Source organism: Scardinius erythrophthalmus (assembly GCF_964197995.2).
Source record: "Scardinius erythrophthalmus genome assembly, chromosome: 18".
Taxonomy (NCBI): Eukaryota; Metazoa; Chordata; class Actinopteri; order Cypriniformes; family Leuciscidae; genus Scardinius; species Scardinius erythrophthalmus.
The window spans coordinates 8,183,305-8,202,205 of record NC_138238.1 but is presented as its reverse complement, the minus strand read 5'-3'; the positions used below and the strand labels follow the sequence as shown (position 1 = coordinate 8,202,205).

At 35.9% G+C, this 18,901-nt stretch overlaps 2 protein-coding genes across 3 annotated transcripts in view; one reads left to right on the top strand and one right to left on the bottom strand.

Annotated features, from left to right (window-relative positions):
* The window catches only part of unk (unk zinc finger), a 12,676-nt gene extending 9,475 nt beyond the window's left edge, over positions 1–3,201 (top strand). The window contains exons 14-15 of the mRNA XM_081393035.1: positions 806–1,066; positions 1,660–3,201. Coding sequence (XP_081249161.1) covers positions 806–1,066; positions 1,660–1,797 — 399 coding nt within the window. The 3' untranslated portion in view covers positions 1,798–3,201. The remainder of the gene's footprint in view (positions 1–805; positions 1,067–1,659) is intronic.
* unc13d (unc-13 homolog D (C. elegans)) lies at positions 3,170–18,901 on the bottom strand. 2 transcript variants are annotated; one of them, XM_081393034.1, is made up of 35 exons: positions 18,484–18,712; positions 18,178–18,306; positions 16,641–16,685; positions 16,423–16,470; positions 15,656–15,712; positions 15,468–15,575; positions 15,295–15,354; positions 14,974–15,040; positions 14,650–14,827; positions 14,522–14,566; positions 14,353–14,424; positions 14,135–14,204; positions 13,802–13,906; positions 12,893–12,985; positions 12,575–12,675; positions 12,317–12,434; positions 11,082–11,203; positions 10,887–10,977; positions 10,589–10,645; positions 10,378–10,475; positions 10,171–10,222; positions 9,926–10,056; positions 9,655–9,775; positions 9,372–9,524; positions 9,166–9,261; positions 8,349–8,555; positions 6,971–7,045; positions 6,795–6,874; positions 6,603–6,708; positions 6,276–6,347; positions 5,662–5,745; positions 5,466–5,586; positions 4,925–5,048; positions 3,594–3,790; positions 3,170–3,448 (listed from the first exon to the last, which is right to left on the bottom strand). In XM_081393034.1, the coding sequence occupies exons 2-35, from the start codon at positions 18,238–18,240 to the stop codon at positions 3,345–3,347; spliced, it is 3,321 nt and encodes a 1,106-aa protein (XP_081249160.1). In that variant the 5' UTR covers positions 18,241–18,306; positions 18,484–18,712; the 3' UTR covers positions 3,170–3,344. The 2 variants fall into 2 exon arrangements, with proteins under 2 accessions (XP_081249160.1, XP_081249159.1); XM_081393033.1 differs by having other exon boundaries at positions 18,178–18,901.

The window sequence follows — 18,901 nt, the reverse complement described above, 5'->3', positions numbered from 1 at the left end:
GAAGCGTTTCCAGGCAAAATAGAATAGGAAAAGATGTTTATATGTCATTTTGACACGAATACATATTAATAAATTACATTTTGATGTTTGAAAGTCTCTAGGTTTTGACATAAATGCAGATATAAATGTAATTTAAAGAAATATTATCGATTTTCAAATACTGCACCTGTCAATACAGAATGAAATATTCTGTAGCCTATTTTGCCGTCAATACTGCCGACGTTGTTTTTGCTGCTATATATTTATGTTTAACATGAAGTATAGGCCTTCCACAACTCTCTCTCTCCATATGTCAAATATATCACCAATGAGGCTTATCATATGTCACCTAGCAGCAGCAGCGCCGCGTCAGACACGTTTCTGGTGTGCAAAGACATAGAAAACGCCACGCAGCCAGCCTAGGCCTAAGGGGATATAATATGTACAGTATAAAAACCATTATGTCTATGGAAAGTCCCCATAAAACATGAAAAAACAACATTTGTGTGTGTGTGTGTCTTAAAGAAATGTGAGACTGTATTTTAAGGACCATTTCACACTTTTATAGAGTTTAATTTTTTCCCCTTGACCTCATTTTCCACCCTTTTTCTGTCTCTAAAAAATAATCAGGATGATGTTGGTACTGTAGCTTTAAGACTTCCACATGGAAGTGATGATTTACTATCCTGTTTGCATGTAAACAACATTTTCAGTCTGTTGTTCTTCATGATATGCCAAGTTTCAGAATACAAATGCTGGGCTGTAATATGTAAAGGCACTCATGACTGTACGATTTCTGAACAAGCTTCTCTGTTGCTTGCCACAGTCATTGGCCGTCTTGAAAGCAGACGCGGAGGAAGCTCGTCAAGTGGTGGGGCAGCTGGGTAGGGAGGCGGAGCGAGCGCGGCAGGCTGAAGCGGAGGCCCAGCAGCAAGCAGCTCTCCTGGAGGAGGCGCTAGAGAGCCTACGGCGCGCAGAAAACCCACATCTACAGTTTCACCAGCTACAGTTACTGCACAGACTTCCACTCAGCTCCATCTGCAGCCTGCAGGCACAGATCTGCTCCTGCTTACGCACCGTAGAACAGGTCAGTCACACACCTGACAACTGTCACGCAGAAACTAACAGTGAGAAATGCATTTTTACAGCATTTATTAACCATTGTTAATGTTCATGTTAGTGCAGTTAACTATTGTTAACGCACAACTTTTGATGTTAAAAATGCTGAGATTAACATTAACTTTAATAAATGCTGTAGAAGTATTGTTCATTGTTAGTTAACAAATTAAACCTTATTGTAAAGTGTTTAACCAAGTGTTCAACCTATATTATATTATTTAATTTGTTTTTTTTGTAGTCAGTTTTAATTTTAGGGTTATTTTATTTAGCTATTTTCTTATTTCTGAACAACAAATATTACCATCAAGTTAACCTGCAATTGTGCTTTACATTTTAAATACAATATTTTTCTGATAATAAAAGGGGGGACATGTTTCATTGCCATAAAAAAAATGTGATTTCATCTTTTTTTTCCTGTTATGATTCTGGTAATATGTGACCTGGAGATTTCTTTAAGGTTCACCTAATAATCTGACAAGTAGAGCTCAGTTATATTAATCATAAGGCATGATGGACTGTATTTGAATCTGTCTTCTCTCTGTGCCTCGTTCCTTCTTTCAGGCTGTGTTCAGGAAGCAGAGATTGTATTGTCTATCTTGCGATGAGATGGGATCAGTGACGTTACCATGCCAACATGGCCTTCACTGCGAACGATGTGCATCCTCGACAGAATGCCCGCTGTGTACCGAACACCAGTAGAGCATGAACATCCCACAGTCATAAACTCTGACATAATTCTAATGCTATAATCCAGACACTAAACATAAACCCCGACCCCTCACAGGATCTCATTTGGATATCGCCGAAGTTCTCGGTTTAAAGCTGGGGCTAAATGTATCCTACAAAGCCCAAATCTAAAAGAAATGAAACCACCTCAGCCTTATCTTGGCTAAAAGCTGAGACTTTATTGCAAAATATGATCTTGTTAGATGCAGATTGATCATATCAAGAAGACATGCCATGCCATATCCTTTACACTAGCATGCAATCAGTCCTAAACCTCAATGGGACCATTTTCTTCCTCAAAAAGAAAAAATGATGACATACATGATCAGTTTGTGATATTTTCATGTTTATTGTGGGGGCAAAACATCACATATATAATAATATGCCTATGTCTCATTGTAATCATAATTTCCCATGTATTTTAAATGAGAACATAACCTGTATTAGTATTCAGACCTTGTCTAGGTTTTGTGAAGCACTAATAATTGAGTTAGTGCTTACATGAAACGCATTAAGAGAGATTAAGGAACCATTTAAGTGATTATCATACCAAATTCTGATATTCCCTATATGCTTTATGTAGAAGCATAACACATACAACACATATATAGTAAGACAATCCTTTTATTTTATTTTATTTTATTTTTTAACATCTTTAAATCGAAATGTGGAATGTCCTTCCAAAACATTCTGAAATGTTTAATGTTTACAGAAGACATGCAGTTTGTGTATCTTCAGTGCAGCTTAAACGACTTTTACCAGACGGGAAGATTTCGTAATTAATACGGATTAGCATAGTAGGTAGCTATATAGGAAATTTACAATTACTTTTGTAGGATTTTTTAAAGGAGAAATTCCAGGGGACTGCTACACAGCAAAATGAAAAAAAAGAAAAAAAAAAAGAAAAAGGTTTTGCAGCTTTTCATTCTCAGGTTTTTTTTTTTGTCATGGTAAACTGGAGGGCAAAAAGCAAGGCGGCGAACACTTTTTATGTAATTCCTAGAATGTGCATATTTTATTTAATAAACTGATTGAATTAATAAGTTTACTAAACCAACAGCACGTTCCCAACTGCAGCTTTCTGTTCATGTAAAGGCGTTTTATGTGAACACCTGGAGAATATAAATCATGTGCACTGATTACCAAACATAAGAGCAGTTATATGCTACAGCTGTCAAAAGAGGGCTTGACTTTCGATCTATTTGGATGATTTTAGTTGAATTCAGTTTGAAGGCACAGTTATATGGGATGCTCAACAGATGACTTCCTTTGAAACAGAACTTCACTGTGAATTCAGAAATCACATGCTCAAGTTTTGTCCATATACAGTGTCTCAGTCTGATTTTGTAAAAGACAATAAATGTATATTTTTGGATGAAAATGTTTATTTTTTTAATAATATCATAATTACACATTACATTCATTAAAAAAGTTGGGCATTAAATAATGTTTTTTATATAACAATAGACAGAAAAGTGAAAAATAATAATAGTTTGGTCTTGATTCATGTCCATGTCCCCTCAGGCTTCCTGAGACTTCTTTTCTCTCTGCCTGCGTAACTTAACGAAGGCCTGAGCTTCTTTATCACCCTTCCTGGCTTCAAGTAACCTCAAAGTATTTTCACCTGCAAAAACAGAGATGGCACAAGAGCATATTGAATCGCTGCATGATACATATAACATGCTTAAAGGGGGGAAAAAAGTACATTTTGTGTACTATATCATTCCAATCTCATTTTATCTTAAACGGGGTGCATGTAGGTGACGTACTGTTGGGTTTGGGGTGCATCAAAGGTAGGCGTATCTGTGCGGGCTCTGGATTGTGGGGTCCGCCTCCGACTCCTGGCACTGCCTTAAGAGACAGAAACGCCTCTCCTTCGAAGTCATCGCTCCTCAAAGTGTCATGGTCCAGCACTGTCACCAGCAGACATGCTCCTGGAGACTGGCACTTCTCTAATGTAACGGCACTGTTACCCCCAGAGGACAGAAACCACGTTACAATGGCAATAGCAATCATATTTGGATCCTCTAAAGCAGGGGTTCTCAACTCTGGCCCTTGAGGTCCACTTTCCTGCAGAATTTAGCTTCAACCCTGATCTAACTCACATGTCTGTAACTTTCTAGTAATGCTGAAGACCTTGACTAGCTTGTTCAGGGTTGGAGAAAAGCTCTGCAGGAAAGTGGACCTCGGATGCCAGAGTCAAGAACCCCTGCTCTAAAGACACCCACATCTCTATTCAATTTAGCAGTTTGTATTTGTTCTTTCTCTTTGTCACCCTCTACTAATGTTGTTAGGATGTGCAACAAACTAAGCTAAATGATGTAGATTGGGCTAATGAGTGAACACGGGTGATACAGGTTACTGAAACGCTTTTATAAAGAGCCTAAGGGACCATTTTCAACTAAAAAAGGTACATTTTTTATGCGTTTTGGCCGTTCATTTATACAACTACGATGTTTTGGGGGCCGGAAAACAGGGTTCAAACTGAAAATGTTTGAAAATGAGACCGTTTTTGTCTCCGTCTAAACTACAAAAATGTGAATTTGTGAAAACGGTGGCGTCATGCGCATGCATATGATGTGTTCAGTCTAGGTGTGTAGTTTATCTTTACAAAGTAAAATCGCTAACTACTGGCCTGGCATACGTAGTACTGCGTCCCCCCCCCCCCCCGTTTTCATGAATCCGTGTGAACAGGGATCATCAAAAAATAACGCAAAGGGAAAAAAAAATCAGTTTTTAGTACATTCTTGTTTTGTAAATACCCTAAATTTGGGGCTTTTACTAAACGAAAGCTTGAAAGTGTGTGTCTGGCATAGTTATCAGCATCTCCCTCCCTGCATAATGCGTGTACAGCTCCAATAAAATGTAGATGATCATTCCATCACAAATTAACCTCTCAATGAGTAACATTGGCTGTCTATTATTATAGACTACAAAACATTATAATTTTTTTCAAATTAATTTTAATCCTCTACATCTGTTTATCTTAATACCCAGCCAATGAGAAAAGAGGGAGTTTTGAATGACTTCAGATTCTAAAAGTGAACTGAATCCGTAAGGGTGTTTGTTGCCATGAGAGTGAGTGCTGCGTTTTACATACAATTCAAAGGACTCCTCAAACAATGGGTTGAGATCACAGTTCTTGATTTTGGTGGATCGTGACTCGACTTCAGAGAACACGTGTCTTGGTTCTAGAGACAGCTGAACAAAAGGGTCACTGGAACCTGTAATGAACAAAACAATCCTGTTTTAAAGGATCAACAGGGATCAGAGGCACACAATTCGTTCTGAGAAAAGCTGCAGCATCATTTATGTGCCAATGCAATGACATTCAGATATTTTTAAAGCGATAGTCACCCAAAAATGAAAATTCTGTCATCATTTATTCACCCTGAAGTTGTTCCAAAACTGTACGAATTTATTTCTTCTGCTGAACACAAACGATATTTTTAAGAATGTGGGTAACCAAACCACAGTATCAATGGTAGTCAATGGGGCCCATCAGCTGTTTGGTTACAGACATTCTTCAAAATATCTTCCTTTGTGTTCCACAGAAGACCTACTGGCTCATGATTCATCAGATGTCCACATTCTTTTAGATTAGCAAGCATAATATAAAAGGAGAGTGTTTGTCTTCTCACCATTGGAGTCGAGAGGAATTAGATTGACAGCGTTGAGAACCTCTACATGCAGTTTCTCCTCCGAGCGTTTGTACGAGGTGATGAGAGTGACGGCTCCGTATTTCTCTCCATTAAACACTTTCTGTAAGAATGTAAACAAATCCATGTCAGGAACACTTTGCTGGATCTTATGGGTAATTTCATACTCCGATCTCACCTGTTCCCACACATTCCTCTCGAAGAACTTCTCTATCAGCTGATTGGAGCTTAAAGAGTTTTGCGTCAGGTTTACCCGCAACGCCTGAGGAAAAATAATCATGGATACAATCGTTCAAAAGCTTGGTGTTGGTAAGATTTTTTTTCTTTCTTTGAAAGAAGTCTCTTATGCTCACCATGGCTGCATTTATTTGATCAAAAATAGTAAAATCAGTCACATTGTGAAATATTATAAGAAGTAAATTTAAAATAAGTGTTTTCTATTTGAATATATTTAAAAATGTAATTAATTCCTGTTATGGCAAATCTGAATATTCAGCATCATTACTCCAGTCTTCAATGTCTCATGATCCTTCAGAAATCGTTCTAATATACTGATTTGGAGCTTTTTTTATTACCAATGTTAAAAATTGTCATTTGATGATTAGAAAGTTCAAACAAACAGCATTTATTTGAAATAGAAATCTTTTGTAAAATCATAAATGTCTTTACTGTTACTTTTGATCAAAGTAATGCATTTTTGCTGAACGTTAAAAACACTTTTGAGCAGAAGTATACATATTTGAAAGGGAACAAACAGATATAAAAACAAGAGGATAAAACAACACCACTGACCTTATATTCCTCAGTATGTAGTGTTTCATTAGGTAGTCCATTCCCTTCAGCATAAAAACACTGTTCTAAACACTGACAAAACAAACACATAAAACTAGATTTTTGCATTTCTGAAGAAAATAGGAGAAGTGATTTATCTATGCAAAACTTTCCACCGTGCTAAGAGGTTACTGAGGCGTTCTGAGTATTTTTAATGTATTAATATGTGGTTCTGGGTAGAAATTTGCAATTCTGACAGTTTAGAAACAAACCAAACGCTTTGAAATAGCAAAACGAGTTACATGCTGGAGTGTAATATTTAGGGATAGACTGAAAGGCTGAACTAACCTGCAGTGTGTACAGTAATCTCTGAAAGTAAACCAGGTGACTGTCCTCTAGCTGAGACATCTGATGCAGAATCTTAACTGAGTTCATCCACAATGGCATAAGAAGACTGAAAGAGACAATTAAAACATATCAAGAAGGCTAAAATATACAGATATAGTCACGCTGAAAAAAAAAAAAAAAAAGTTAAGATACCTGTTAAAATTCTCCTGAACCAAATTCTCATTCATATACTGCAACTCTTTTTCCAGATATTTCATTAAAGGAACCACAGCCTGAAAATAGAGATTTAAATACTCAGTATTGCAGTGGATTAGAAAAAAAGGCATTTTAAACCTCTATCTGATAAAACTCAAAAACAAATGCCTTACTTCCTCTGTATCTCTGGAGGGAAGCCTTTGACGCGAAGCCATGTTGCGAACATGTGTCTCAATGTCTGTCTTTAACTAAAAAGAGTTACAACAAACATGATAAAATGTGTTCTGGTTGTTCTGTGAAAGCATCACTGAGCACTCTCTTATTCTTATAGAAAAACTGGCATGTTAATCTTACTCTGAGGAAAGTGGCTTATTCCATCTAACAGAGAATGTTCTAGCTAACGCTGTGGCAAGGTGCACTCAAAGTTATGAACAAACATTCTTCCAGTAACATTGATAATACATGTGTTCAAAGTTATCTGGTCTTTAATAATGTTCTCAAAAAGATCATGCAACACTACTTGTTGCTCTGTTCAACAATAGCCATGTTATGAAAAATGTCTGCAAGATATGAGAACCTTTCAGATCAGGCTGATATTCATGATTTAAAGCAGGTTATTCCCATCATACTTTGACAACAGTACTATAGACAGTGTTGGGGAAATTTACTTTTAAAAGTAATGCGGTACGATATTGCATTACTCCCAAAAAGTAACTAATTGTATTACTTAGTTCATTTTTTATGGAAAGTAATGGGCTATGTTACTCTTGCATTAGTTTTTCTCACTTGGGCTGGCCTTGCTTGTTTTTTTTAATAACAAAAAAGTTCTATTTTTGGTCCTATTTTCACACCAAAAGTGAAATAAAAAGCCTCAGGCTGAAGGAAATGTAAATTCACGCCTGTACAGTGGAGGGCGCAGCTCAAACAAACAAAAGTTCAACACTTACTTTAGAAAAAAAAAAAAAAAGTCCTTTTAGCTTATTAGTATGGTTGAATTGAATCCTCAAAGGTAAGCAGCAAAGACATCGGTCTATAAAGTGAGATTAAATACATAAAGTATATTTGTGCTATTCAACATATTTAATTACTGGAGATGTGTGTAATATTCAGAGTTTGCATTTCACGGTTTTTATTCATTTTGAGGAATCCTGAATCTGTTTTTGTGCAAGTAAGATGAGTAACTGCCTGCTGACACTTAGTCAAGAACTACAATAACGCCTCTGCCCTTATTCACAATTTCACTCAACATGGGGACAGAAGAGCTTTCAGTCAATAAATGGGAAAACAAAGTCACTTGTGTTACTTATTTGAAAATGTTACTCATATATTTAGTTGTAAATTCAAAATTATGATTTTACTCGTTACTTAAAAAAGTAATCTGATTTCGTAACTCGCATTACTTGTAATGCGTTACACCCAACACTGAGTATAGATGCCAGTTTGGAGACACAGATTGTACTCTCAATAGTAACATTTATATAAAACTATGAAATGACAAATGAAATAATCTCTCATCTGATGCCATTGATAATGTAATCGCAGTTATGATACCTTCTTCCCGAGCGTGTCGACTGCAGAACGGATCTCTCGGTTCAGGAGGGATTGTGTGTGTTGCAGCTGTGATGGGAGTGTATTCTGGAACTGCGTTTCTCCAATCACGTTTTGCGTGCGTTCCCGGAGCCCTGCCCAGTTTAGCCGCTGTGGCAGACATGTTAGAATGGTGTGCAGATGCTCTAGATCGTTCACGACCACGCACAGCTAAACCATGAGGAGATACAATTATAACCAAATGCAGATAATCATAAAAATCAAGCTAAAACATCATGCAAAGTTAAAGAACATATAATATTGATACGGAACATATAAAAAACGCATGTTAATACAAATTATTATATAAACCAGACAGAATATTCTACATATCAGCTAACAACCAGATATAGTACGAATAAGTAATTTTCCATGCACATCTGAAAGAAATGTAAATATAAGAAATCTATATCACTATTCATGTTTTCTAAACATAATCATGTGCTGTGGATGTATGCTTTTTATTTTATTTTATTTTATATTATTTTAAGTAAAAGTGAAGGTAATCCAGATATCAAAATATGTAAATTACTAATAAAAAAAGGGTACATTCAAAGAAGTAAATATCAACCTTCACAAAAATTCCGTACTGGATTAGCAAGAAAAACAAAGAAGTCTTTGTTTCGAATCGGGGTGAAAATATGTCTGTGAAACATAGGGCTCTGAATAGGGCTCATGGTTTCTAACCACTATCCATAGACAGAAACATTTAGATTAGGATTTTGAGCAGCAAGTGCAGTGAATATGAGTGACATTATCATTATTATCATCATCATCTCACCATTTTTATAGCACTGTCTCGATCCGAGTTCACAGAGAGCTCCTTCACTCGAGCCTTCAGCATCTGACAGTAAGTTGATGAAATCTTACACACATCCTGTAACACACAATGCACACGAATTAAGAGAGAGCTATTGGTCACACTGTAAAATGCACATCCACTGTATCCCACAGTTTAATTAAATGCATGTGCATGCATGTGTGTACCTCTGTGAGTTTGACCATAAGCATGAAGGCCTCCTCCGGGTCAGGCCAGCTCAACTGTTCCCAGAGCTGAGAAACAGGATGCAAACATGCTGCAATGTCCACTGCAGAAGAGCTGTGCTTGATGGGAACTGCTCCAGTCTGCAGTGGCTGCAACTACAAGAGAGACGCAGAGAGACACGATGTGAGTATGAACCTTCAGCTTCATGTCAACTTGTTCAACTTCTCACGCCATTTACATTATTTGCTTAATGTGAATTAATAAGAACGATAAAACAGTTTTTACCTGATCCACTTGCACAGCCTTTTCCACCCTCGCCATTGTGGTGCTAAAGGCTTTGTTTAACCAATATGGAAGAGCATCTCTGAAGTCCTCATGGAAACTTGTGAGCTGCAGTAACTTCCCTCTACAAGAGAAATCAATACTTCATGTTTGTGATAAAGACAGAAAATACCCCAGCCATTTTTAGGACTTTAGCTAACGTTGTGGTAAGGTTCTCTCAAGGTTATGAACAAAATGCATTCCGATTAAATATTAACAGTGGCAAACATCTGACCTTTTTTGTAAGAAGGCTTTGTCTTTGTGGATGGCTTGCAAAGTGAGATAGACAGGAAACAGGCTGTTTGCCAGCGGCTGATCCATTTGATTCTCCAACTGAGAGAGTGTATCTCGCAACTCATCAGCCAGCTGTTCACACACACACAACAGTTAATGGACAACCAATAATCTACAGACCATACAAAAAGTCTAATCAGAGAAGAAATGCAGAGTAGTTTTTTATGTATATTTCTTGATTCTCACCAGAGAGTCCAGTTTTTGGTAAACCACAGTGAAAACATCCAACTGCACAGCACTGGAAACAGAGAGTATTTTATTACAAAGAGTCATAAAGGCTACTTGTCAGTAATGTGATGGACAAGAATGGCTATCAAATTATCTGACCATTGTTTAAGTGGCACACAAATTGCCTAAATAAATTATAGTATATCTACAGTTCATTATTCTTACCTGACAAACACCTTATTCCAGACATCTTTACTGAGTCGAATGTCTTCTTGCACTTCTCCAATCAACAGAGAGAGGGCGCTGACCTTCTCCAACAGATCCTGTCAAAGAGCAATTATCATGAACCTAAACTCACACAAAATGATTGGAATAATAGCCTATATTTTTCTATATACATCTAGAATGAATGTCAATAATCTGCATGGTTTCTCACCTTAGTCATGGGCTGATGTAAACCTTTTTTGATGTTAAACCACTCTACGGTTCCATTCTGGGAGAAAAGGAACATGCTTTTAGGTGACTAAGACTTTTAAAAGTTTTTAAATAAATAACCATTAAAATATTTAGTTGAAATGTGTTTAATTTTTAATATTTGAATTGAGTCATACATATAAAGTCCCAAAACTGTCCTGTTTGCTCTCATTAACATTATTTTGGACAGGTGTGCAAAAAGTATTCTATTGTGGTGTTACATGTAAGATCTATATATTGAAAGTATAAAATAAACTCACAACAACAGCATCTGTGACCTCAACGTGCAAGTCAAATTGAGCAGGATTGAGCTTCTGAAATGCTCGGGTCTTACAGATCTGGACAAGAACTCTATATAAACACAAAACATAAATATACTTTATGGGAGTTCTGCATACAAACAATATAGACAGAAACAAATTATCCATGGTTAACTTATGTTATGCGTGTGTTACCTGAGCAGTGTATGTAGCCGTGGAGTTGTTTTAGGGGTTGGAGCATAGATGTCCCTGTATTTGGACACTAAGCAGAGCCCATACTGCAGAAACCCATGCAGAGAGTCACCTAACTCCTGTTTCTGTTAGCAAACAAACAAAACACTAAACTTGGTAAAGGTTATCTTGATTATCCAAATTATCTGGCAAAAAAAAAGAAAGGCAGAATACACTGGAAAAACTAAAAATGGTAAATTAGCCGACAAAAATATTTGAACTTATATATATATTATATATGCTCATTAATTTATACCAACAAAACTAATTTGTATGAGTCAAATCAGGTACAAATAGCTCTTAAAGGTAACAATTGCAGGTTACCACGTGTATAGCTACAAGTTTTATTTTACTATGCAGGAAGATATACAATATAATCAGTTATTATTATTTGTTTGGTTCTCTCTTGTTTTCCTGATTTCTTGCCTGTCCAAAAAATATGTCCACTCAGTTTGGCATGTTTCATTGCAGTATCACAAATAAAACAATTAACAACATGTGAAATAATTTTTAATAATATTTCAATAAAGGGTTAAGATGTAAATTGTCCTAGGCGGACATATAACACATATATACAGCATATACATATACCTGTCTGGGGTTGGTAAGGTTTTTAAAGTCTTTTTTGATAAAAAATACAGTAAAAAAAATATTGTGAAAAAAAACCCATTCAAATTTAAAATTACTGTTTTCTATTTTAATATAATTTCAAATGAATATTCCTGTGATGCAAAGCTGAATTCTCAGCATCATTACTCCAGTCTTCAGTGTCACATGCTCCTTTTTAGCAAATGTGTTTGTCTTCACTTTTGATCAATTTAATGCATTTTTGCTAAATAAAAGTATTTTCTTAAAAAAATTAAAATAAACGGTAGTCTATGTATTTATGTATATACAGTATTTTATATATACACAAAAACAGCAGAAATCCACAAAAATGTTTGCCATGAAACATTTTTGAAAGACAGCTCGACTTTACCACAACATGACGCTTGGATTTGATGACATGATATCATTTGAAAACACTAATGATTTATGTGATAAACTGTGAACACATCATGTGACACTGTTGCAACATTCCTGCTTGTGATGCAGCGTAGAAAGTACTTTCTAATTCTGTACATCAACACCCACTCTGAAATCTGTATGTGTCAACTTTCATATCACATAGGCTAAAAAACTGCACAAGAATCACCAACCTGCTGGTAGGGGAGTTCCTGTTGGCACCAGTGATACTCTATACTGGTTAGCTGCTGGAAAAGCACGGTTGAGTCCACCTCCAGGTTTTGGTAAAGTTTGCTGTATGCTACCCACTTCCTGTTTAACCCCACAAACAACCCACACAAATGCAAAATAGATTTAAAACAGTCAGCATGTACTCCATTCATTACATTTAAACTGCTCACTAACACCGTTGAGTTCAGATATGTTAAGCGTGAAATATGACAAGTTCTTACGCCAAGTCTTGGAGGAAAGGTGAAATGTCATTCTGGTTAGCATAGTACTCGAGCAGGGCCGTCCCCTCCCCACACAACTCTCCCTTCCACGGGTTACTGTCCTGAGGGGTGAGAGCAGATTAGGAATGAAGGAGAGAGAGAGAGAGATGCAGAAAATATTATGAAAAGAATAGCTGAGTTTAAACTTTACAGTATATAAGCAGTAATAGTGCAGCAGGAAGTGTTGTTGAAGCTTACATAAACAGTGGCCGTTTTAGAAAGATATTTCATCATTTTTCAGAGAAGCTTTCATAAATTCTCTGTTAAAGATTACAGTACCTGTTGTTTAGAGATATGAGCTTGAACAAATTGTTGCAGGATGCCACAGTAGTTCACATAAGGACTCCGTCCAGCACTCAGGTTCTCATCTCTCTGCCAATCATAATTCAACCATCAGATTCAACAATCAAGTAAATAAACTATATATGAAGTGTACTAGTGTATGCAATGTTCATCTCTGGTTTAGCTTTATTTTTGGTCTATTTCAAAGGAGTCAAGAAAGAACCATCTAGAAATAGTCTTTCTTACGCTTTTATCCAATTGTCTCTTACAACTTTGCCACTTTGTCATTCACTTTGGATAACATACCACACATCACTGTTATTTCAGTATTTATATACTATTATAGTTTTGTTCACATTTATTTTTATATTTTCAGCATTCATTTTAATTTTAGTTTATACTTTGTGTATGCTTTTGTCATTTTTATTATTTTTTTCTAAATATTACTTTTTAGATTTAATTTATTTTTATTCCAGTTTTAGTTCTTATTTATTTCCAGTTCAACTCAAATTTATTTCAGTTATTTGCCAAGGCAACATTTCTACATCACCTCTTATTTATACTATATTTTAGTTTTATTTCGATTAACAATGTTTTTTAACAGTTTTGGTTTTATCTTAGTTAATGATAATAACCATGCCATAAATAATCATGCATGCATTTTTAGGTTCAGTTCTCAAACATTACAATATGAATTGAAAATAAGGCCACATGCTGTGGTCATTCACACAGTTGCACTTCACTTAAAAAAAAAAAAAAAAAACATACATTCAAATGACACTTCTTAAAAAAGTACTTGCAACACAGTGGAAAATCCTTTTTGTGATCTTTACCAGTTAAAAGCACAATTTTAAGTACTGGACAACATTATGACCAGCTGATTCACACAGGAGAAAAAGCCTTCACCTCTTTATGAATGAATTTAAGCTGAAGATGACACTGTCCTCTGTCTGGGTATGTCTCTGTTCGGGGCTCCAGGTTATACCATGTGTCCTCTGTGCAATGCAGGTCCTGCCCACAACACACATACATACAGTAAAGCACATGCCATGCAACAGAAATATGAGAGATTGAGATTTCCGTGTACTTTATATTATGATAATAATAATATCATATTATAAGATTTATTTAAATATTGCATAAACAATATTTGTAAACAATGTAGGACAGGGCTTGATACAGGTCTGATAGGTTGAAAATCATAATAATGCAGTCATAAACCAGTGTGATGCAGAATACCTTCAGTTTTAGAACAATATACCCCAAAAAATCATCCTGGCCTTTCTCTTTTTTTGCATCTTTTAGCATCCTGTGAAGAGACAGATGAGCACTCAGCATTAAATTAAATGCCAGCGCTATTTGGAAAATTGTTATGTGAAATACTTTAATTAAAAAATATTTATTTACACTTGTAAAAGCTTTTAAAAGCTAATTCTAAAGCCTTAAATGTTTCAAACCTTTTAAGTCCATGGATGTTTGTGCGAAACTCATCAAATTTTTGCACCAGTGAAACCTCCTCATCTTTGTCCCTTTAAAACAAACATTTCTGAGGTATTTAGAATTAAAATATACTAAAAACATATCCAGTACAATCCAATCAGTATTTCAAAAAATCTCTTCACTCACCACATCTCAATGTGGAAATTGGCATTTGAGATGTCTTCAAACTCTCTGTAAAAGAGGAGCAAGCGTTGAGACAAAACGATCCATCAACAGCCGGTCGAATACTTTCTATAAAAGTTTTGCGTACTCACAGTTTGAAGGTCTCATTCCAGATGGGGTTGAGGGTCTGTTTCTTTATGGTTGTCTCCAACACCTGCCCCTTCGCTGAATCCCGCACTACTGCTTTCTGAGGTTTATTGGATGATCCAGCTCCATGAGAATCCTTGTCTTCATGTAGGATCGACAGCAGGCAGTACGGATCACTGAATCCTGTTATCAAAAATGCACATGTAAGAGGTTGTCTGGATATTAGTTATTTTAAAAATGTCTGAAAATCCAATGAGGTTTTGTATGTTTATTATACTATACTGTAAAATTAACAACCCTCGTTTAATAAAATGCAGATCAAATCATACCACTAATGTCCTTCCCCAGAATTCCCTTAGCTTGTTTCACTGTAACTACGAGGCAGTAGATCGGGACCTAGTCGTGGAGAAATTTGCATAATAAAAAAAACAACAACAACAAACAACAAGCTAAAAAAACATCACTGGTATGCGGTAAGAGGCAAGCTTTTTTTTGTTGCCTGTCAAGTTTGCAGATGCTTTTCCGTTCACATGAGAACACATAATACTTTCCTGGGGTTTTGACCAGCTACAGTATGTGAACACACATACAGTATGTGACACAGGAGATTATATAATCATTTTATGTAAAATTTTGGACATTATTCTTACCAACGAGCTCTGGACTTTTTCACTCAAGGTTTTATGCTCTGCCTCTGTCATGGAGAATGCCTGTCAGAGAATGAATATTTAAGGCACAATTATTAAAAAATACTAAATGCAATACTTTAACAACTACAAGACTATATAAAAAAAGAATAATCCAGAAGTCTGTGTTGTATTACCTCTCTGATATAGTCTTGAAACTGCTTGGCACTGTATCGCTCTTTTGTGTGTGGTCTTCCTAAACTATGATTGATTGTGTACAGAAGTTCCTTATACAGCGGTTTGAGCTACAGGGACAATAATAGACATTATTTCACAATGCTCACAGGAAAACACTTGAAGTTATCTGACTCTGATGAATCATTACCTCCTTCTCTTTATGTCTCTTTTCACTCTCCTCTGGGTTCTCTGAGTCTTTGAAATCCTTGGAGATATAGCAAATACAATAATTGGTTTAAATAATAAAATGTCCTATTCACTGCTGGGTAGTAACTGATTACATGTAATCAGATTCCAAACATTAAGTACTTGTAATTATATTATAGTATATTTTAAAATACTTGTAATCAGATTACAGTTACTTTTTTATTGATTACATGATTACATGTTATTCTCACAATGGCAGTAAATTATTAAAAATCGTTTTTTAGCAAGTGTTCATTTTAATTTTACATGTTTATGATTGAATTACTTGATGGCTTTTTATTAAACTCATGAACCCCCTGCAGTTCCATCTCAAACCCCAGCTTGGGAAACCCTGATGTAATGTAATATTAAATACACTTCATGCTATTGATAACAAAGGATGAAATATATATATATATATTATATTTTTTTATCAATATGGTACAAGATTATACAATTCAAATCAATGTGATAAACAAGTTAGGTCAAAGGTCATCTAAAATAAATCAAAAAGTAGTCTGATTATTTCACCATAAAGGTGTAATGTAATGGATTACATTACTAACTACAATTTTTGTCTCGTAATTTGGAATCAGTAACAGACTGCAATTTGTAAGTAATCTACCCAGCACTGCTCCTACTTTTGAAAATATAAGTGGCATCAATACAGTTTTAAAATCCCTTTTAAAGAATGGTTTATGATAGATTACAGAAGGAATAATTCCTTACCTTTCTGTTTAGTTTTCTGGTCATGCCAATTCTCCTCGCAGGGGAAGACTGAAAGGGAAACAAGAGTTTCAATTAAATTCAGAAAGAAAGAAAGAAAGAAAGAAAGAAAGAAAGAAAGAAAGAAAGAAAGAAAGAAAGAAAGAAAGAAAGAAAGAAAGAAAGAAAGAAAGAAAGAAACAAACAAACAAACAAACAAACAAACAAACAAACAAACTCACCTGTCTCGGTCGGATCCGAGTGGACCCTGCACTTTCATTGTGGGACTACAGATAGAAACATATAAAACAAAGAAAGTTATTGATAATAAGTGTACAAAAGCATTGTTAAAAATAATACAGAAACAACATCCAAATACAGTACTTCTGTGTACTTCTTACAGTACTACGGCACTGTCGCCTCTCAGCAAGAAGGTCGAGTCCCGGCTGAGCCAGGAGGCCTTTCTGTGTGGAGTTTGCATGTCCACAATCCCAAAACATGCAGTATAGGTGAATCGGAGATGTTAAATCGTCCGTAGGTGTAAATGTATGTGTGAACACCAAGCCCACATGTAACGGGAAGGATTGGGGAAAGACCCAGTGTCCGGACCCGGAAAAAAATCATCACCAAGAAAACTCATGACCCTTAGAATCACCAAGAGTCAAATACGACTGATATGGGAATGAATGAATTCAAACACAAGTCTTTATTCATAGACTCTGTGATCATGACATAATTATTACATCATATGTTTGTCTGTTACTAATTACTCCAAGATATAAAATAAATCACATATATAAGTTCACGTAAACCCTTATGTGATAAATTATCAAGTGCAAGGCTCTACACGGAAAATTCCAATGCAAATATGTGATATTGGCATGTCGTCTCTGCTGTGCTCTGTACTTCCTTATTATTAGCAATAAGGAAACCTCATGACAGTGACCTGCAATCATGGGTTTTTCTGTGACAGAACACATTTATAGTGTGTAGCGAGTAAAGACGCCTTAACTGAAAATAAAAAAATACAGGAACAAATGTGTGGCCCTGGAAAAGGAACCAGTGGTTGTGGCCATTAACTGTGATATTGAGAATATATATATATATATATATATATATATATATACCAGAAACATGTCCCCAATACCAGGAATCCCCATGAGGAAAACAGCTTATAAATCAATAAATCATACTAAGTGATGCTTCTTTGAAAATGTAGAAATGCAGAAAGTTTTCTGTGATGGGCTTAGGGTTATAGGATAAAATATACCATTACAGTATAAAAATCATTATGTCTATGGAATGTCCCCATAAAACATGGAAACCCAACATGTGTGTGTGTGTGTGTGTGTGTGTGTGTGTGTGTGTGTGTGTGTGTGTTTTAACATCAAGAGTTTAGGTTAAAATGTACCATTTTTAATCACCTTTTGGCATTTTTGCAGTTAATAATTGCTCAAAATAGTCCTGTAGTGTGATAACTTATTTTGCAGAAGTACACATTTTATCACTCAATTAAATGAGGTCAGCAAAACTGTACGATACTTATAAAAGTATTATTAAAAAGGTTACATTCGTTTTAAAATAAAGCACTGTGGGACACTGCTGTCACTGTTTGGCATGTCAACTAATAATTTCATACTTAAGATGTGAGAATGCAACATATCAAGCTTTACGCTCGAAATAATTTATGAAGACCGTTTTGACACACCCCACCCATCCCCCATAAAATAAAAATACAAATAAATAAAAGATTTTTAAATAGCCATGCATTTTACTAACCTCTTTAGGAGGAAGAAGTAGATTTTCCCCCTGTGTGGCTGCCCCATCTTGGACTGGTACCATATTTTACGGCTGTTTTTGACCTACACTCCTTTACATGAGATGCACCTCACCCGATTATTCAGATCTCTGAAACACAAGCAATGTAATAAGGTGAAGGATGCCGACAGCTTTTCTTTAGTGCTCTATCAAAGAGTCAGACGCTTAAATGGACACAAGTGTTGAGTCTTCACAAACGTCTCATGTTTAGGAGCGCAGTGTTTCATTTAGGGTGCGGAAGTTGCCGTTTCCTGTTAAAGGTCGGACCTGCAACTGAACTGTTTCTTCATACAGTAGAAACTGCTACCACGTCGTCTCCTCTTGTTGTTCTGTCACTCCATCTTCCTTCCTCTCTCACCATGCACATCTCTATGCCACTCACTCTTCATCTTTAGATATTTAGTCTCTATTTAAACCACCACAGTGCAGTTAAAACAGGATGCTCTGCTCTCATATTTTCCATGGTTTGACATTCTGTAGTGTGTCACCCGTCTGTAGCTGCAGCACACTAACTTCGCACCATTTGACGTGGATGGCCCTTGCATTGTGTGATCCGTTCTGGTGAATATTAGCAGATAACATTCAGTAGTATTGGAGAACACCACTGATTTGCATTAGGAGAGGAAAAAGCTTTAGACCGCAAAGGAACAAAGGTGTCGAATCTAACATGTACCAAACTCTCTGT